General features: G+C 37.2%; 1 protein-coding gene across 1 annotated transcript in view; it reads left to right on the forward strand.

Moving 5' to 3' along the window:
• Positions 1 to 21,100, forward strand: part of CSPP1 (centrosome and spindle pole associated protein 1) — a 53,367-nt gene that overhangs the window by 15,063 nt on the left and 17,204 nt on the right. Inside the window, exons 9-24 of the mRNA XM_042869810.1 lie at positions 943 to 1,044; positions 1,227 to 1,309; positions 3,137 to 3,230; positions 3,909 to 3,966; positions 5,558 to 5,572; positions 6,474 to 6,646; positions 7,353 to 7,465; positions 8,505 to 8,583; positions 8,944 to 9,064; positions 10,361 to 10,508; positions 13,378 to 13,530; positions 15,827 to 15,939; positions 17,295 to 17,444; positions 18,594 to 18,749; positions 19,589 to 19,693; positions 20,870 to 20,936. Of these exons, the coding sequence (XP_042725744.1) occupies positions 943 to 1,044; positions 1,227 to 1,309; positions 3,137 to 3,230; positions 3,909 to 3,966; positions 5,558 to 5,572; positions 6,474 to 6,646; positions 7,353 to 7,465; positions 8,505 to 8,583; positions 8,944 to 9,064; positions 10,361 to 10,508; positions 13,378 to 13,530; positions 15,827 to 15,939; positions 17,295 to 17,444; positions 18,594 to 18,749; positions 19,589 to 19,693; positions 20,870 to 20,936 (1,730 nt within the window). The remainder of the gene's footprint in view (positions 1 to 942; positions 1,045 to 1,226; positions 1,310 to 3,136; positions 3,231 to 3,908; positions 3,967 to 5,557; positions 5,573 to 6,473; positions 6,647 to 7,352; positions 7,466 to 8,504; positions 8,584 to 8,943; positions 9,065 to 10,360; positions 10,509 to 13,377; positions 13,531 to 15,826; positions 15,940 to 17,294; positions 17,445 to 18,593; positions 18,750 to 19,588; positions 19,694 to 20,869; positions 20,937 to 21,100) is intronic.

Raw genomic sequence — 21,100 nt, forward strand, 5'->3', positions numbered from 1 at the left:
TGCCTAAGCGTGTGATCCTGCATCACTTCTGAGATCTTGTCTAGGGTTGCCACCAGTGGTAGGATTATAGTCGTATCAGTGTAAACAACAAAGAGTAATAAAACTTGTCAGGGAAACTGGCTCTGCAGTGAAGGATTTCATAGAATCACCAAGGTTTGAAAAGACTTCCAAGATCATCTAGGCCAACTGTCCACCTGCCACCAATATTTCCCCACTAAACCAGGTCCCTTAGTACAACATCCAGATAGTTCTTGAACACCTGGTGATGATGATTCCACCACCTCCCTGGGTAGCACATTCCAGCACATGACCGTTCTTTTTGGGAGTAAAGTTTCCCTAACGTCCAACCTGAACCTCCCCTTGTGCAGCTTGAGGCCATTCCCTCTAGTCCTATTGCTCATTACATGGGAGAAGATGCTGACCCCCACCTTGCCATAACCTTTCTTCAGGTAGTTACAGAGGATGATAAGGTCTCCCCTGAGCCTCCTTTTCTCCAGACTGAACAATTCCAGCTCCTTCAGCCGCTCCTCATAAGACTTGTGCTCCAGATCCTTCACCAGCATCATTGCCCTTTTCTGAACATGCTCCAGGGCCTCAGTGTCTTGCTGTGAGCGGAATATCTGTTTTTGTAAGGAAAAGTAAATTCTACACAGGAAAGTCCAGCTAGCATGCAGTCAGCCAGACATTCAAGTAAAAAGATATTTTGTGAGAGATGTGGTATCCCTTTGGCTTGAAGGCAGACTTGGGAATTTGAATTCCAGACAAAGTGTTGCTCTGATAATGCTAGCAAAATGAATTGTTCCTAAAAAAAATTGCGTGGTATTTTCCAAATTGGTTCTATTATCCAGTGTGCAATCAGGCTGAGGATCCATCTGCTGCACCTTTCATTTCAGATTAGATGTTTTTAGGCAAGTATGGTTGAGTATTTTCTATTTCTTTAAGGCCCAATCTGGATGGAATAGTAAGAGATCTTCCTGCAGATTATGAAGACGAATTAAAGGAGAGATCACACGTGCAGCGGATCTCGCGAACTGGAAATTTTAGGTCTGGTATTAAAATGTGTTTTGTACTACAAAATCATGGTGAGAGGAAAAGCCCTGTTTAAAATCCCTAATCCAAAATTACTTTTCTTTCAGCTAAGATGTAAATGCACCTGTCACGTTTTACACAAAGCGTAACTAAATTCTCAAGTCTGATCTTTCTGTTTTCTTGTTTGTTTTTGCCAGAAATCAGGCACAGATTAGTTCTTTAGCTAATGAACCTGCCAAATCTGCTCCTGAAATGACATATGCTACTGGCCTCATTCTTGGTATGTATAGAAACTTATCTAATGACATAATTAGCTTTTCTTTGTGCATTTCATTTTTTCTTCATACTTATTTTCCCTGATACTGGTAAATAAGTGTTATTTACGAAGAGAAAATAATAGTAGTAAAAACTAGACCTTAAGTTAAGTTTGTAGAGCTTTCTAATTAATTCTGAAGGGCCCAAGTTTCTTCTTAGTTGTTATCAGGGTAAAGCCCAGATACAATCTTACATTTATTATTTTTTTTTTTAATGAGTGATAATACAGAATGTTGGCGAAACATTAACCTGTACATTTTCAGAGACACCAGAACCTGATACTCCAAAATGAATTGCAGAAGTATGGGAATGGGTGGTGTTCACAATTGTGTGCAAAAACAGACAGTTCTGATGCTTAAATGTAGCCATCATATTTATCGGTGAACATCATTATTGAGCTTATTGGAGAGAAGTACTGATAAAAAAACAGCATTTCTAGCTAAAATCAGAAAATAAGGCAGGAACAAGAAAATTGATTCTTCAGATGCAAGCCTTTGAAGGCAGGCTAGATTTTAGTTGGTGGCAAAATTGGATAATTTGTTGTTGCATGATGTCAGCATTAGTTTCTGTTTATTTTTACATATGAGTGTACCTGATCTTCAGTGTATGTGGCTAGATGATTTTTTCAGTGGTTTGAAGGCAGAGTTAAAATCACAGTGCTGTAACTGTCAGCCTCTCCAACCTGCTTGCAAACATCTCACTGTACTCACCTGAGTTACGACTTTGTCTTCCTCACAGAAGATTATAACTAGGTTGTGTGAAAGTTGAAATATGTGGAAATAGGAAGTGATTTCAGTCACAGGCCATGAGGTTCCCTTGCATACTTGGGTCACTTTGCACTCACAACACAATAACTGAAACTTGAGTCAAATGTGAATCGTGGGTATTTATTTTCCTTCTTTTTTTTTTAACCTTCTTTCTCCAGCCCGCTTCACTAGTCAGGTCTAAGTCACTGATGATCTAGAGTTATGTTTTTTTTATTTTTGTTTGCTTTGCAATCTATTATTAATAGAAAGCTCCACATATACACTGGAGAAATTACCAAAACTGGAGGGTTTTTTCCAAGTTCATAAAATCCACATGAGATGTAATCGCTGTTTTCCTTTAACACATGCATATCTGCCAGTACTTCTCTAATTCATAGTAGTCATGGAAACCATCTTAAAAAATATGCTTTTTTCCCCCATGGGTTTGGCTGTTTTTTGTTTTAACTTTCTTTTTATCCAAAGCTTCATAATTTGGACATGCCACAGTGCAGCTTTCTTAGCGGAGGAGCGTAAGAGGGAAAGAATTAAAAATAACGTAAAATTGAAGTAACATTTCTTCAGTCATTGTGTTGCCTGTATGGGAACTGCTGAATTATGGCCTGAACCTCTGATTGACCACCTGAGGCAAGCAATAGTCAGCCCTGGGAGCACAGGTGAAGGCAATTCATCTGTGCTGCCAGAAGGAGTGGAGCCTGGCTCCACCTCCCGTAATTCCCATTTAAGTGCTGACTGCCACTGAGGAAGGATCTCTTCCTGGAGATCGCTCCTCGTGGAGGATATTGTGAGCCTACAGCTTCAGTAAGCATTTTCCATTTATTATCTTCCTATTACGGTAATCTTACTTAGCTTAACTTTCCTGTGTGTTTCTTAATCAGTGAATATACAGATGTTATAATTATACAATTGCCTCATGGCGTACCGTGCTGTGTTTCATGTTTCTGATTTGAATGACTTGCAGTGCGTTTGCCCAACTACGTTTGTGTATTTTGTGAAGGGTTTATGTACTGTGTGACCATTTCCATTAGGTGATCAAGACCTAGAACTTCTCCAAAGGAAAAAGGAGAAATACAGGCAAGAATTAATTGAACAGATGGCTGAACAACAGCGAAATAAGAGGCGGTAATGGAAAGTTACTTTATTTTTAAAAGAGAATATCTGAAATTTAAAGGAATTTCATTAACTGGATGTGATAATTTTCAAGCTAGCTAGGTTAATTACATCTAATTAAGTTGGGGGCGTGGGAACTTTAACTTTCAGTAAATTCACCAGTTTTCAGCTTTCTTGATGGTAGCAGAGTGAGCAGTTACTTTGAGAAGTTGAAAATAAATCTTTATTTCCCTCCAGTTTAAGAAAGTAACCTTTCACTTTCAAAGTTCTCAACCATATGACTTATGCCGAATAATAAAATACCAATTTCTTGCTTATGTATTAGTAGTTGCTTGCTGAGTGACAATGGAGATATACACAAACACGCCGTTAGGCCAATGGAAGGATAATGAATTAAAAAGTTACTTTTGACAGCTTCACTGTGGCTGAAAATTGTACACACGGCACAAACCTGGGACTGGAAATTACAATATATTATATATTGTAGTTCTGAGTAATTTATTTGAGTATGTTTATTAAAAACTTATCCTGACTCCAGAAGAAATCAAATAGAAGTGTGTTACAATGTAAGAACTCTATGTTTTCAGAGTTATAGCCATTTCAGAGCTGTGATGTTTGTGCTTTGAAAAAAATGAGTCTAGTTGTTACTGCTTTCTGATTTGATTCCTTTTTTGTTGTTGTTAAACACAGTGAGAAGGAACTTGAGCTCTCAGTTGCTGCTTCTGGGGCTATAGACCCAGAAAAGAAGGTGAGGAATATGGGGTGTTTTTTGTTTTTTTCCCCTACTTATGTGGGATTTCTCTTATGTAACATTAAGGAGCAAAAGCATTTTTATGTGATTTAATAAAAAAGATGTTTAATGTTGTGTTACTTGTAAGACTAAATGCAGAGCTACCACTGCGTTGACTTCCTTATTAGGGTAATTCTAGTAAAAATTTTGATTATCCCGTACGTGAGAGTGGACTGTCAGTGCCAGAAACATCCATGGCAGATTGCTTGCCACACAAGTATGATGATTTGCACATGTCACTTGCATGTGTGTTTTCTTTTTTTAAGAGGCCAAAGCCAGTGCATCTTGGGTGCTGTAGATGTCTGCTACTGGAGATAAAGGATGGATAACTTTCTCGAGCAAGAGTAAAGTGGTTGTTAGTTGAACTGGTTACCAGCTTAAGTTATCAGTGGTACTTTTTTTTTGAGGAAAGTACAGCATAGAAAGGAACTTGAGGTACTTCTGGAGAGAGGCATGAAAGGAGCTCTCATTTTTCTAAAAAATGAATTTGACTGTATTGCTGCAGCTTACTGTCAGCAATAAAGTCAGCATTTGAGGCAGGAGACAGAAACTGCAACTAAATAAACAGCTAAGCAGAACCAGAATTCTTGCTTTACGTGGGGAGATAGGGCACAGTCATGTTCCAGCTGCATGTTCCTGGCCTCTCTGCTGAAAGCATCTGTGATGTCAGTTTGAACTCTTTCCACAAACTGATTTGGTTTGTTTAGGTGGCAAAAATCCAAATCTCTTCTGTTGCTTTAGTTGGGTTAGAGCTAACTGGGGATTCAGATATTGAAAAGGAGAGGGTTGAAGTGTATGTGTGAGAGTTATACAGGAAAAGAAGACAAACTGAGCAGAGGATGCTGCTGATCTTGGCTGCAGCGAGCATTTCTGATCAAACCTGAGCAGTCATATGCGTACTGTGGGGAAGCACTGTGTATTCTGCATGCATCTCAGGGACTGAGAAGTACTTGTATGAGCAAAGTTACATCCAGAGTAAGTTCAGGATGTGTTTAAAAACCATTAGTTTGGCCAAAAGCCTTTGATTAAGTAGAGTTGCGATATCCATTAAGTAACGCTCACTGTTAACTTTAAATTGCATCTTGAGGAGAGATTCTAATAAGGTGGTTTTCTTGATTATTTCCAGGTAGCTTAAATAATAGTGCTTGATTCAGAATATATAAAAGGAGACTGTTGTGTTTACTGCTTGTTTAGAAGAAAACAATCCTCAAGATAAACTGACTGCCAGTTACCTCTGTAATTAGTCCCAGAGCTGAAGTTTGGGGGATGCTGGGAACACTTGATGTAAAACTTGTTAGTGAGAAAGGCTGCTTTAAATGTTCTCCTGCTCCATATCACAGATTTGAAAAAATAAGTTTAAAAAAAAAAAAAAAAAGTCTGTAGATAGCTTTAGAATTTTAAATTGCTGTTACTTGTATTCACAATTAGGCATTTGAAGTTAAATGTTAAATATAAAAAAAAAATAACATCTAGATTTTGTGAATTCTAATCTTAATGATGTAGTCCATGATTGGTGAGTACTAACTGCCTTGTATATACTGTCTTGCAGCTAAGTGATGAGGAGGTAAACATTTAATATTTTGTTGAAACGCTTTCCTGTTGTAGGACATGCAGTTTGCTGTTAGATATTTAATATTTAGCTGGTGCTAATATTACTGTCTCTGCATGCACGGTAGCTGAAGCACTACAATGTTAGGACTGGTAAATTCAGAAACAGTCTGATTTTTACTTACATAGCATATGGTGGGTTTTTTGGTCTTCTGTTATAGTGGTTCATTTAAACAGATGTTAAAGTACTTATGTGTAGCAGGTGGTGTAGGGGCTTTGTGGGTGTGGTAGGATAGTTGTGAAACTAATCGACTTGCATGCCTTTGTTCTACTTGCATGTTGCCTTTGACCATTTTCTGAGGCTGCCAGTTATCAATAAACATTTGTTACTTTTACTTAAGAAATAATATTTTTTAAAAATGTGATTGTACTGCTTGAAAAAAATCTAAAGGAACCTCAAACATAATGACATTGCAAAGAAATGTTTATTGGAGAAAGTCTCAGTGTTTGTTTGTCTTTATTCCTACTGATTACGAACTCAATGTTAGAGGGGGGATGGATTTCATAAACTTTGTTTAATATGAGAATGCTGTCAGTGCAGGAAACTGGCAGCTGTAGTTAAGCTCTACTACAGATAAGTAAATACTTCTTCCTGGATAATGATTAGGGCAATATAATTCCTGAAACCAGCAGTGGAGATTATTTTTAAATCTATGGTTAACATATTAGATCTCCTTGTAGTAAAAGATTTCCAGTAGTTCCCCAAGAAGGAAAAAAAAAAAAAATGCAGTTACAGGAAATGTGAACAGTAATTAGGTACTAGTGGTACTAACACAACCTAAATGGAGGTTCAGAATATTCCATGTTGATAACATGTTACATACTTTTTTCTTCTACTTCTTTTCTTTCTCCATTAGCCGAACAGATTGAAGCAGTTTGGTTTGACAGCAAGAACCTCTGAAGAGAAATTACCACCTGAAAGGCCCAGGGTTGCTTTCCAAACTCCAGTGTCCATGCCTTCTGTCTCTCCAGGGAATGAAGACTTTCACAGAGGGCTAGCCAGCGCTCTTGGTGAAATGGCAGCTCCCAGGTGCTTGATCATCATCTTGATTTTTGCATGTTAAATAAGCTCAGTGTTCATCATGTTGCTGCTACTTAGAAAGGCAGAGCTCAGCGGTGTTGTCAATCCTTCTCCAAGGAAGTAATGAAGATGGAAAATATTAACAAAAAAGAGCTTAATAGTAAATTACTTTGCACTGACATAACATTGCATACCTAGGGTTTTCTTACAGTGGATTATCATACAGTCACAGAATGGCTTGGATTGGAAGGGAACTTACAGACCATCTAATTGCAGCCTCCATGCTGTGGGCAGGATTGCAGCACAGTAGGTCACGCTGCCAGGGCCCTGTCCAGTCTGGCCTTGAAAACCTCCAGGGATGAGACATCCACAGCTAAAGCTGTGCTGCTTGCTTTTTGGTCAGAGACTGCTGCATGGCGTGTTTTATTTACTGTTACAGAGATAACCTGCAAATATCATCATCTGAACCAGTTAAAGAAGATGGGCTTCCTTTACACTCCTTAGATTTCTAGAATAGTGTGGTTCACTTGCTACTCCCTAAGGGAAGGTTGACTCCTTATTGAGATTTATTGTATCTTGTTCCTGCGTGGCACTAATGAGAGTTCTTGGATTGAGCTACATTTTCCCACAGTGAATTCCCTCTCTTTCTTTTCTATTATTTCTCTAAGTGATCTCTGTTCAGTTCAAACCAAAAATGGTTCCTGTTTTCTTTAAGGCTCGCCCCTATGCCGCCACCTCCAGTTTTGGCAGACAACTATAGAACACCTTACGATGATGCGTATTACTTCTACGGAGCAAGGAATCCTTTGGATCCCAATCTTGCATATTGTAAGTTGATGATTTTGGATGGGTTGGATGTAAGTGATTCAGATAACTGTCTTTAACCAAGTTAACTGATGAATAATTTAACTAGTAACAACTGCTTGTACCCAGCTCTTAGGTATGTGCTGAATGTGAGAATGAAAAGTAGATTTTTTTTTTTTTCTCCAGTATTGGTTTTGAATGATGCAAAAAGAAGCTACAGCTTCCAGAAGTCTTAGGGCTTTAAGATCAGTTGCTTAGCCATTACTCTGCCCACATTATTTTCTTTGTAGCTTCAATAATAGAAACTTTTCTTTTTTTAAATTACTAAAATGATTTTATAGTTAATTGTTTGTCTTGGTTTCATTGTGATTTCAGATGTAGGTATTTTTGAAGGAGTTATATTAAGTAAACCAGTGTGCTTTTTTTTTTTTTTTTAATTTACCCTTTGCTTATGATGGTCTAATGAGTGACATAAGTGTGATTAGGGAAGGTTTGGTGTGGTTTTTGGGAAGGGGGGAATTCTAAAAAAAAAATTGCTCTGATACCTCCATAGAAAAAGCTAAAATACAGAACAAAGAAAACTTTTGATGATAGTTTTTAATGGGATTGATGTCAGTTGGGGAATTTTGTGAATGCTAGATATTTAAAAGCAGTAGCTTTTAGTCTTATCCCCCCCATTATAAATTTCTCCTTGAACTGTAGTAGCTTATGGCTTGATAGGTCTTTGAAGTTACAAGGAAAAAGTAAGATGGGAATCTGTGATCTTGAACCTCTAGAAGTTTCTTTTTAGTCTTGTCATCAATGGCTTACTGTTTAGAGTATTAAACAAATGAATGCTTAAAGTTCACCTGCAGGGTTAAGGTTGTTGTCACAAAGTAGGATATAGCTAGGACATGAAATCTGAGAGTATGACATTGTTTTAGAGTTGCATTTCTTACTGTCTCGGACTGAAGCAATAGTACGTGTAGTGATTTCAAGCCCTGCTGTGGCACAGTACTACCTTTCCTATTTCAGTATGAATACAGATGTCAAATACAGTGGTTTTGATTGTTTTACTTTGCAGATGGCACAGGTATGATGGGAATGCAACCCACACCTAACCTGGATCCTCCTTTAGCCCAAGCCCCAGTAGAGCAATCTGTGTAAGTAATTATGTTTATTCTTTGTTGTATAATTTATACTATTTGTGTATGTATATTATTTATTCTTTGTCAGCATTGGATCTTTGTTTGCATTTCTCTGTATTGATATGCTTTTTGTATTGGAAGTAGTTTGCTAACAAGATATATTGAATTAAAGTGTGTTAAAGGCTACTCTTCAAACTTACATTTAACAATCTCTATCTAAATAATTCAGTGAACTTCTCTGTTTTATATAGATAAACTGCTTAGGCTGTAATGTATTTTGGTCAGAGCTTTTTTTATTTAATTTTTTTCCCCTTCCCTTTTGAACCTATGATGTTTGATGTTTTCCACTTTTATATGTGTGGATTTCTGCTTCAGAAGTAACGTTGGACAGAGGAGTACAGGAGACAGACAAAGAAGCATAGGAGTATTTTCTGAAGAAAAGTCAAAGCCTTCCAAAGAGGCGACGTTGTCTTATCAGCAAGAATTGCAGCAGCAGGTACTGAGTTACAAAGCTGCTGACATTTTCTTCTTGTTAACATGTAATGGTTGTAACTGTAGTATTCTTTCAGAGATATTCATTCCATTTGCTAGTAAAAAAAGCCTTCTTAACCCTCCCTCTCTCCATTGTTTCCTTTCTGCTGGTCCTCTGACCTTTCTTTAGCTCATTTTAGCTCTTCAGGTAAACAGCAGGCTTTTCAAGCTTACTGCCACGTGAGAGACTGCACAATTTGACATAAAGATCTGGCAATCCTGACAAGATAATTTTTCAAAGCTATAATTCTGCGTATCTTTAAAAGCGAGCAGAATATACTGTACATTCTTTCTCTCATTTTCTCACTGTACACAAAGCCATAGAATCATAGAATTGGTAGGTTGGAAAAGAGCTTAAAGATCAACAAGTTCAACCTAACCATACTACCCTAACTCTAACAACGCTTTGCTAAATCATGTATCTAGGCATGGAAACAGTCTGCAGATTGTATGTGTCTTTGTTTTGACTCATGGCGTCTCATCCAAAATTGTCTTTGATTGATTACCTGATGTAGTGGGTGGCAACCCTGCTCATGGCAGGGAGTTGGAAGGAGGCAATCTTCAAGGTCCTTTCCAATCCAAGCCATTCTGTGATAAAGGGAAACTTATTTTTATTTATTTGATGCATGAAAGGAATAAACTTAATGTGCTAACGTAATTTAGCTACAGAAATAGGCAGTGTTTCAGGAGCTTTGAATAGAAGTTAGATTGTTTTTTTTTTTTAACAGCTGTTCTCTTTATGAGAGCTACATGAAGTAGTAAGGACACTGTTATGTGTATTTAATGCAGTCTCAAAGGAAAACAAACCATATGAGCAGTCACGCATTATTTGCATGTATCATCATGTCTTACTGTAGTACAGCTGTTTAATGAACAGTTTCAGAATTGTATCACATTCTCTTATTGTTTTTGGGTAAAAGTCTTTATCCCATCTCTGAGTTTAGGCTGAACAAAACGTGTCAGACTGAGAAGCAGTACAACCTCCTCTATCATAAGATCCAAGAATGTGGGACTTTCGATCTACTGCAGGTGTCAGACATGAATATTTGGAAGACTTCCAAAGTGTTCCTCTGTGATCACACACAACTGTACTTGTGTGTTCTGACAGTTCGGTGTTCTGTCTGCCTGGTAGGCAGTGAAATGAAGTTTACTAGATACAGGTGGAGGGATGAGTGCACTCGCCTTACTTCTTTGGCTTTTTAATCAAATTATACGCCTTGTGATATTTTTAAGCAATTAATTTTGGATTGTTTCTTTCTAGATAAGGGAGAGAGAGGAAAGACACAGACAAGAGAGAGAAGAGAAAGAACGTTACGAAGCCAAGTTAGAAGCAGAAATGAGGAATTACAACCCCTGGGGAAAAGGTGGTGGTGGAGCTCCTCTCAGAGATGCAAAAGGAAATCTGATAAGTACGTTTGCCAAAACTATGGGCTGTCTTTTGAGGATTCTCTTGCTCCTGTAAGGGCTTTATTCACATATGTTATTTCATGTTTTGTATCACTGATAATGCTTTATTTACAAACAGAAATACTTGTTTTAAGCAGATGCGCTCTGGGAATATTTAAGTAATCGATTTCATTTCAGTAGAATGATTCAAAGGGTACTATTTAAAAAAAAAAAAAGTAGGTATCAGCTTTAAATGAAGAACAAATGCAAAAGTAAAGGGTAAAAGGAAAAAAGCTGTAGTAGAAATAGGCTGAGGTCTGTTCTGGAGGCTTTTATATAAACATTTTCCAGGTTTTTAGAAAGCTTTACTTGTGACATGGAAAATGTTAGAATAAATATCTAAACCTAAGTGGAATACTTAAATCTCCAAGTAGCACTGCTGGCAAATGGTTGTATAAATGGCAGTTTGTCAGTAATGTTTTAAAATTTTATTTCTTTTATTTCTAAGCGCTGCTTTATACAAGATGGGAGCAGCAGGCTGGGAGATGGCAGATGAACAACTTGCCCAGATTATAGCCTTCTGTAAATCAGAGGTAGATGTACAACTCAAATTTGTAATTCTGGATCCTGGACATAGTCCCTGCATTTAGGCAAAGCTTTCTCTATGTACAGTTTTGCTGTAGGGTTCACTACAGCAACAAAGTTTTGTGCAGAAATTAAAATAGTTCTCAGTAAGCACAACTAGATTCGTACATTTCAAAATGAATTTCTTAACATTAAAGTAAGTGCCGCAAAGTGTTTCTTTTGTTGAACTGTTATCTCCATGTAATTGCCATAACTGTTTTGGAAATCCCCTCAATCATTTCAGCTGAATGAAAGATGTTTGCATGCTCACATTTGATCCTGTGACTTGAGGACTTATGCCACATCTCAGCAGCCATTTATCTCTTGTAGGCCTATTCTAGTTCAATTCTTGCCTTCAGCATCTTAGCTTGAAAATAGCTATACTGGCTCTTTAGCAGCGATTGAGAGATGGATTTGTTTCAGGCTTATGGTATAAGGAAACTAGAGTAGGTTTTCCATGGGTGAATTTAAATGCCATGTTGATTCTGTATCATATCCAACCTGATTTCAGTGTTAAAGATTCAGCTTCCTTCATGATTCTGTCGTTTATTCAAGAGGTAATAATTACAGCACACAGAAACAGTAAGTCAAATGGACTTGACGTTTTCTTATTCCTCCTCCCAGCTGAAAGAATTTAAATGCTTCCAATTAATGTGGAAAAGAAAGGGAAGACTCTAGAAATTATCCAGTAGAAGTCAAATGTGATGTTTGAGACAACCATTTCTCATCCCCATTCAGGGGTATGATACCAGTCAGTTTGTGGAAAGCTGAATACACTAGTGGAAGCAATAATAATAATGGTCCAAAACAAATAAAAGCAGTGACTTTCAGAGTGGATGAGACTTAAAGCTATGTAACTGTTGATTTCTAGTGTGATGCAAATTGATTTTCATGCTATTGGAATATGATGCTGCCTTCCCGTTAGGTTTTCAGAATATGTCCTCTGGTACTAAAATACGAGAATCTTGAAAGCATGGAACACACACTGGGTAACAGTCCATATATAGGTAATAAGTTTCAATTTTATGACACCTCAATGGCATGTGGCTAGTCATTTGAAGATGGAGGTAAGGTTCAAAGGCTTTGCAAAACCTGTGTGCCCAAATAGTAAGTTTAGAAGCTCGTGTTTATCCCCAGAGCAGGTAGAGATGTTGTCACTGCCTATCTTTAAGCACAGCATTTGAGTACCTGGTTTCTTGCTCCAGGCTTTTTGACAGTGTGGGTAGTGTAAGCCAGAGAAAAAGAGGTTGCTTGTGTTAGCCTAAAGTGTGCATATACTTCCTCAGAAATTTGTTTGTGAATGGGGAACCGAGAGAAGATTGTTAGCTAGTTTTCCTGGATAATGTATCTAAAGTTATTTATCCCCATTGTACTTTAGCAACTTGAAGGATAAGGTAGGAGTGAAACATCATCAAACATAATGTGCTGTTTCTGCTATGTCTCTTATTTTGTGCAGTGTGACTTTTGCCTTCTTGAAGATGTCTGTAAACAGCTTCTGAAACACTGATGCAAAAGGTCCTTTACAGAGAGGGATGTAATTTCAAGTATTTGAAACCTGTGTGTTCAAATGACTACAGTGATTCCTATGTATAAGAATGACTGTTTTGAAACATAGTTTGGAAACTATGTAGTAGGGTTGGTTTTCTTTGTCTTTATTTTGAAAATGAGCCTTTTAGGAGTAATACAGTGAATGTTTCAAGATGAGCTGAAATTGGTATCTTTGACCAGGATTTTTCTGGTAACAAATAAGCAGTGTGTAAATCTTGATTGAAATGTGCTTAAGAAAAAAATTGGATGACACTATTTTGCACAGACATCAACACTTGGACTATTAAGGTGACATGAAGGCCACAATACACCTTAATGGCTTATTGTGGTTATTGCCCCTAACAGGAATGAAATAAACTAGGGATTCAGTACTTAAAATACCAATTCTAAACTGAGAAGTATTTTACAGCTTTTAGGAAATAGGTGCTCATCATCACAACTGTTTCAGTCTGTTTTGTCTTTGAGCTCTTTGCCTTCCCGTTTCATAGCTTCTGGTGGGGCAGAGGTTTGCTGTGAGGAATCATTCCTGGCAAAAGAATTCCTTGTAACTAATATTTCACTGTAGCATATATGTTCTTATCTTTGCTTACATTTTTTTGTTCCTGTAGTTGCTGCATCCAGAAATGAAGTCTGCTAAAAAGCCCTGTTTTTTAGAATCTATGGTGAACATGCTTATGTGAGAACAAAATGCTATAAACAGTTATTTCCCCTTTCCTTCAGCTGACTTGAATATGATGCACAAGCAAAATGAAGATGCGTATCATAATCCAGAGGCGAGATTATATGAAGATAGAAGGGCTATTGTATCTGTTGACCTAAGTTTGGCCTCACCAAGACCTGAGAACGCAGGAGCATCTACAAATAAAATAGCAGGTTTTTAAGAACACTATTATAGCTCTAATTGTAGGTCTTAGTGATCAAACTCTTCTAGTTTCTTTTCCTCCTTTCCTGTAGTCCTTTAGCAGCATTAGTGCCTTGTGACATTGAAGTCTATATAATTATTCTTCTGCAAACTTCTCTGTTGCTGTCATTTGTGTGCGCTGAAAATATATTCTCCTATCTGTCTCATAATGATAAATAGTAACTGTTGACAGTCAGAATCAGTACATGAATTTTCCAGGTTCAAAGTTACATAATCAAATCTTGATACATATTTATTTTACTTCTAAATGGTGCAGTGAAATAGGACTGTATAGTAGGAGAAAAATGCCATAGAAGTAGGGGAGATGGCCTGCAGGTAGATGATGGCGTAAGATGAAACGGGCATAGTGAAGTTCAAAGAGGGAATGGGTACACTAAGTAGATATGCAGCCCTGCATACTGCCTCCAATTTTTAGGGATTCTATTTGACTTTCTTATTTAAAAAACAAATGCATCTTTCTCTCATGTTTCATGAGACATCTGAATGAGAGTGCTGCGATACTCCAGACCTGTCCCCAGGATCTGCCCTGCTTGGGTCAGCTTATATGCTGATTTCTTTTTCCTACTCCATCTGTTGCACTTGTATGTAAAGATGTTAATTGGAACACGGATCTGTTTCCCAAGATCAGTGTTCAGTGTCACGACCGTTGACTCTTGAATCTTCTTTTTCCTTTCTTTCTGTGCTGTCTCGCTCTTCCTACCTGATACACTGTGTATTTCACCATTTAGTAAGAGGTGGAACACGCAAGGCTGTAAGAGGTGGAACAGGCAAGGCTGTTAAAGCCAAGAGTCACCTGGTTAGATCATTGACACTGAGAACAGAAGGTGATATGGATGAGAGTTGTGACCAGGATGGCCTTGTACCTCCCACTTAAATAGTCAGGCATTAAAATGACCTTGTTTAGACTATTTCTATTTTATTTCATTTTTCATTTCTATTTCATTTCATTTTTCTCCTTCCTGCTAAACAGGAACTTGCTGGGTAGTAGCTTTTACACAATAAGTTAATTCCTGGATGCATTCCATAGTAACTTGTCTGCCTTGTGTTGGTGCCTTTTAAATGATATATAAGCTTTCTTGTGAATTTCTGCACAGAATGGATTGTGTGAAGTAAATCCATCCTGAAGAACCACATATAAGTTCTGTTTTGGAAGCATTCAAACAGTGATTCAGTGTAAGGAAAACTAGCATTAACCGGAAAGTATTTGATTCTGTAATTAGAGCTGAGTAGTAGAAGTAAGCCTGTCTATCTCTATGGGAATAAATGTATATCTTGTTTCTGCTTTCATCTGGCTTGGGTGTTAAGCCACTGCACAGGGAAAAGTAAGGGAGGAGCATGAGAGCAGCTTGTAGCTCTATTCATCTCAGCTTAGTGGAGCTGTGGTGTTTGCACACCCCTGAGGCACTATGTCCTTTGGAGGAGACATGGTAAGAATGAGTATCATGCTGTATCAGTTGAAAAGAGAACACAACTTACGCTTATTTATTTTCTTTCTCCTCCACTTCCTGTAGAGATCCTGTTCTGCAGAGGCTGTTCTGTTATCTGAGTTGATCCTCTTCTCTAGAGCTATTGGGACTGTATGGTTATGTCACATTCTTAACTCAGGAAGGTTAACTTGGTGACCTGTCCCCAGTGATGTTGTTTCCAATACAGTGGAGAAAGTTGCTGAGCTCAAAGAGACCTGACACTTCAAATTTCATGGAACAGAAGGTGCCTTACAATGGCAGAATTCCATTTTCTGAGTGCTTATAATTTTATTTGCCAGTTTTTGGCTTTGTTGTTTGTAGTATCCATTGCTACTTTACCTCATACTCTGTTTTTAAATATTGAATAAACCCAAGAAACAGAGCTATGTGTGTTAAATCAGAGTAGATGGCAAGCAATAGAATTATGAAATATAGAATGTTTGCTATTCTAATTAACTTCAGTGTGACATTTTTTAGATCTTAAACTGTAGATTTCAGGGTAAAATATGTGACTTGTTTCATGATATCCTAAAATCTTTTGTAGGTGTCATTTTGTAACAAGGCATCTACCTCAGACATTAATGAGCAGTAAAAACATTCTAGACAGACAGTGTGAAAACTTAATTGCAACTGTTGTTTTCAGCTATTGCCTTGAATTAGGGCTGTCATAACTACTTTGTGAAAGGAGTGTCTCACATTCCTCCTCCTTCACTCTGGTTTGCTCTCTTCAGTTTGATTTGATTTTTAGCTGGATTTTTTTTTTCCCCTATCTCCCTCTTAGGTTTTGCATTTGCACAGACTTCTCCTTTTGCTCGGGGCAATGTGTTTGGTGAGCCGCCATCTCCACAACAACTGAAGCGACAAGAGTCATACAAAAACTTTCTTCGTCTACAGGTGAATGCTTACACCACTTGTCATGTTAAATAATTATTCTTTTTTTTAAGAGGGATTACATGCAAATTAAATCATTAGATAATATTGACTAACCCAAGGTTTTATTGTGTCGCAGCCAATTCTGCAAGCTGGCTGTATGCTGAGAGCTGTATGCTGTTGAATCTGGTTGTTTTTTTTTTCCCCTTCATAAGAAATGGTTATGAAAATGATGCTATTAATAATTGGCTTCATTAACTTAGATTATGTCTCTTTTCCGAAATGTGACTCTCTAAATTCAGTTTGGAGTTCTCAAGCAGTTCATACAGTACAAGCTTACATACATAAATGCGTAAAGGAAAAAAAATTGCCCTTGGAAATGAGCGTGTTACAAGTGCATGTTTGTCAGAATGACATGCACTTATTATTACTGTCCCAATGACAATGACGTGGTTATTTGTTGATGGCTTTCTAAAGTGTGACTGCTGTTCTATCAGTTTCTGTCTTCTGTCTGTGAAGCTTTGTGTGTAATTTTACTCAATGTGAATTAGATGTCAGTGTAATTACAATATCAAGGAAATAGTAAGTAATTTAGAAGTAAAAACATTTACATGGGTGGATAGTAATAGGACAAAGGGGAATGGTTTTAAACTGAGACAGGGGAGGTTTAGATTAGATATTAGGAGGAAGTTTTTCACATAGAGGTGGTGACACACTGGAGCAGGTTGCCCAAGGAGGCTGTGGATGCCCCATCCCTGGAGGCATTCAAGGCCAGGCTGGATGTGGCTTTGGGCAGCCTGGTCTGGTGGTTGTTGACCCTGCAGATAGCAGGGGGGCTGATACTAGATGATCATTGTGGTCCTTTTCAACCCAGGCCATTCTGTGATGTGTATCTCTTAATGAATGAAAAGCTTGAGTCCTTTATGTGTATAGGGCTGCCAAAAGTAATTAAGAATGGGCTTTGGCTGCAGTAAGTCGACAGTGAGTCTATAAATACAATTGTGGAAAAGAAGATGACAATCACTGTGTCTTTTTTCTTTGGTTTCCCATCTTATTTGTTTGGTAAAGTGTTATTTCGGTACCTCCAGAGGAAAGTGTTTGCAAATATTCAGATTTTATTACTAGCACATATAATTAGCGTTTGTAGTGAAAGATGGTTCAGTAAATAGTGGCCAAAAAGAAACAGTAAAGTACTGGCTTGTTTTAAAGGAATCCTGAAATTGAAACATAGGCTGGCCTTTGAGATCTTTCAGTTGTTGCATACAATTGTTGATTGCATGAGCAGAGATTCAAAGTTCTGTAGATGTTCACGATGGGAGATGTTTATGAGATTACTGCTGTCTGTTGATAGCTGAATACTTCTTTGTTTTGTTTTCTAGATTGATGAAAAGAGACGTAGGGAAGAAGCAGAGCGAGAAAAACTTAGACTGGAAGAAGAAAAAGAAGAGAAACGACTAGCTGAACAGAGGAGGAGAATTCAAAAAGCTTATGAAGATGAACAAGAAGAGAAAAGAAGGAAAGAGGAGGAGGTGTAATATTTTGATCTCTGCACTTCTTTCATCCTAATTTAACCCTTTGAAGTATTTGTCTTCTAGATCAAGAGGGTAAAGTTAGAAGTATATTGTGAAGTTGCCTCTGTAATTAAAGTAGCTTACATTAATCAGAGGAGAAAAAAATTGTAGGAAATGATCATTTTTAATGCACGTTCTTCTCGCTTTTTATAGTGTGCTGCCAACTTGAAATATCATTAATTCTTCTCAGAAAAAAAATTTAGTTTTATATCTGTCAGAGGCGCACTCATATTAAAAGAAAATTGTCAGTGAGGCCACTACAAGAAGTTTTGTCAAATCAGTCAATTAAAAACAAACAGAGACACACTTACGTTCATTAGTTTCTTCCATCTAGCTCTAATGCAGTTTTTGTATTCTGAATGCAGCTTATTTCAGAAAGCGTGTTTGATTATTTGGCCAGAATGTATCTTTGAGATAAAATACTACTTTTTTTGGAAGAATCCCAAGCAAGTCTAATAAGTATTTCAAGTCTAATAAGAATTTGTCACAAGGTGAACTTGTGATTTAATTCAAACTCAAACTTTATCCATCAGGCGTGGAAAATTGAATGAATTTGTGTAATTCAGAGTCTCATAAATAACTCTGAGACAAGGACAGAGGGCCATCAGATCTGGGAAAATCTTTCAGTACCTTTTGTGGTTAGGAAACATTACGTGGGAAGGTGTAGTTTGTGATTTCTAAAACTTTATGTTCTTTATGCACAGTTTAGTTGGATGGGTTTTCTGGATAACAGAATGGGGCATGGGTAGCATAGGAAGCAACTGGTTTTCATAGGAAGGTTAAAGCTGTGACCTTTCTCTGTGGGCACTGCTATCATGTCGTGCTTCTTCTAGAAATGGTGGCCTACAATTTGGCTGACTGACGTGGATCTGGGGACAAAAACTGATGTGTATTGAAGTTATGAGAAATTCTGTTAAATGTTTGTAGAGCCAGGACTGCAGATGATTATCTTCATGGCACTGTTTTGGATTTGAATTTGAATGTTGTGGAATATACTTTCATATTTCATACTAACAGCTTAATTGAGTTCTAATTTCTCCAAGAAAAAAAGCAAAACCTTAAAACTGTTGAATCTTCTTTAAGGTACGGATAATGTTTTTATTACAGCGAAGGTTAAAAAACAGAGAAATTATTCGATTAGATGAAGAAAGACAAAAAGAGGCAGAAAAAAGAAGGAAAGAAAAAGAAGAAAAGCGAGATGAACAACTTAGACAGTATTTTGAGAAGGAAAAAGATGCCAGGATAGAAGAGGAAAAGAAAATGGTAATGCTTCAGTTACTTTCTAAGATACCAAATACTTCCTAATTTACAAGAATAACTGCTTTGAAAAGAGAGTATGATTTCAGAAACCTCTGCCAGTATTGCTCCCTTCTTGGCCTCCTCAGCTCCAGTACACTTAGCAGGTGCAGTACAGCTGATGGGAAAATATCAGACACAGTACAGTGGTGCCTTATCTTGCTGATAAAGTTTCATTTAAAAGTACTATAGAGCAATGTCCATATTAGTAAGCTGCACTCTGTTTTTTTTTTTAAATCTGCTATGAGGAACCTTAGCCTGCTTTTGCTGAGGACCAAACACAAAGAGAAGTTATTAAATATTTTAGGGGACTGAAGGACAGTTTATCTTCAGCAAAGAGGCTTTTTATAATTTAATTATTTTCCTTTGACCTGGATGAGAAGTCCATTACAAAGTTATAATAGGCAATATAAATTACAGAACTGTTTCTCTTCCGTATTTCTACAAAGCATTTCCCTAAAACAAATACAATGGAATTGGCTGGAGTTAAAAAAAATAAATAAATAAAATAAAATAAATAAGAAAAATAAAAAAGTAACAACTGTAACTGAAAAAGACATACAACACAGAAACACATATTAAAACTTCTATATGGAGTAAATAAAATCACATGAAATTATTTTTGCAATCATTTTATGGGGTTAAGAGTTGAAGTTAATATTAAGTATAAAAATGCTTCAATTAACAATAAATAAAAGCATTTTACTGTCAAATGAAGCATGTTAACAAAACTCTTGATGTGTATAATATATGTATATTTTAGAGCCTTTGGGAAAGTAGTTCCAGTCTTTCTCTACTCCTTACAGTACTCGAGGAAACCTTCTCCTGTCATTCCTGCTCTTCAGAACAAGTCAGTAAGAAAAGAAGAGAGGATTCCATCAGCTGAAAGCCATATATCTTACTACTCACAAGTAGGATTTTTCTAGTCATCTTGCATTTGATGATTCTTGTGGGTTCCTTCCAACTCAGGATATTTTGTCATTCTACTTACCTGTATTCAAGTCAGCGCAGCATGTGAAATCCTACTCAGTTTTTCCTCTTTGCCCATTTGTTCACTGGAACACAACGAATAACTAGAGATGGTCTTTATTGTTATTTAATGGCTGTAAAGCTTAATGTTATTGAGAACATAAGAATTGTTTGGGGTGTCTTATTTTATTTTTTTTCTGCACGTTGTGTGCTTTCTGTAGTGAAGAGCCTCTTGTTTTTCAGAGTAGATGCTCTGTTCAGTTTTCCAGAGATCTAAGGATCCTCCTCAGCTGGTTGAAGGAATGAATTGTCCCACTCTGCTCTGTGCTTTGTGGCCTTGCCTTGAGCACTGCATGCATGGCACCACAACAGAAGGATGTAAAGATATTAGAGAGCCTCCAAAGGAGGGTTACAGTGATGGCAAAGGGTAGAGATGAGCAGCTGAGATTTTTTTCTCACATTCAGTTTGTTGCTGGGTTCTTGCTTGTGAATCCAGTAATCCAGAATGTTCACTAAGAAAAGAACTTAGCTCAGACTTGCAACCTCACTGTGGGCATTGTTTTGTATTCCTGAAGGTACAAAAAGTTTGCTGCTACACTTCACCTTCTTTATTTTTTAAAATTCCTCCTGTAATGAGTAGAGTAGATTAAATAACTGTGAATCTTGAGCTACGTTTCTGACTTTTTATTGGAAACTGTTTTTACTATGTATGTAGGAATGAATTGGACTATAAGTTCTTTAAATGGGTTTACCAGGAAGTGATAATTTGGCAAAATATAGTGCAGTTTCAGAAAATGTTTTAAGACTTTAAACCTTGTCTAAAACCAATTCATTTGTTTATCTGTATGTCCTTCCAGCACATAGCACAGCTGTGGTCAGATCTCTGAGTGTGTTACAGTTCATATTGCTATACCTTAATGCATTTAAAAGATCAGATTTAAAAAGCAAACAAACAAACAAAGCCCTACACGTTAATGACTTGCTAGGTTACTGTTCTTTTTGCTGGTAGTAGTGGTAGTTAATAAGTTGGACATAAAGTAAGGAAATAAAAGGCTGCTATGGTTGGTGTAGTTGCTTACTATGACGTGTTAATATTTTGTGTTCATTCTGATGATTAGGATCCTCCACAACCCAGAGCTCCTTCTCCACCTGTCCCAGCTAGAAGAAATCAGTTGCGAGCACTTGGTAGGTACTGCCTTCACTGCAAAAACACATGAAGTGTAACAGTAAGTGCTGTCCTACAAATGTAGTCAGTACCTGGGTTTGTTGTAGCTCTTCCACTAGGAAAGAGGTTCTTCATGCAGCTCATGGAAATTGAAAGAAATGAAGAAATATGGATTAACTCTTGT

The sequence above is a fragment of the Lagopus leucura genome, unplaced genomic scaffold (assembly GCF_019238085.1).
Source record: "Lagopus leucura isolate 7727_CA_CO unplaced genomic scaffold, USGS_WTPT01 Super-Scaffold_100002, whole genome shotgun sequence".
Lineage (NCBI taxonomy): Eukaryota > Metazoa > Chordata > Aves > Galliformes > Phasianidae > Lagopus > Lagopus leucura.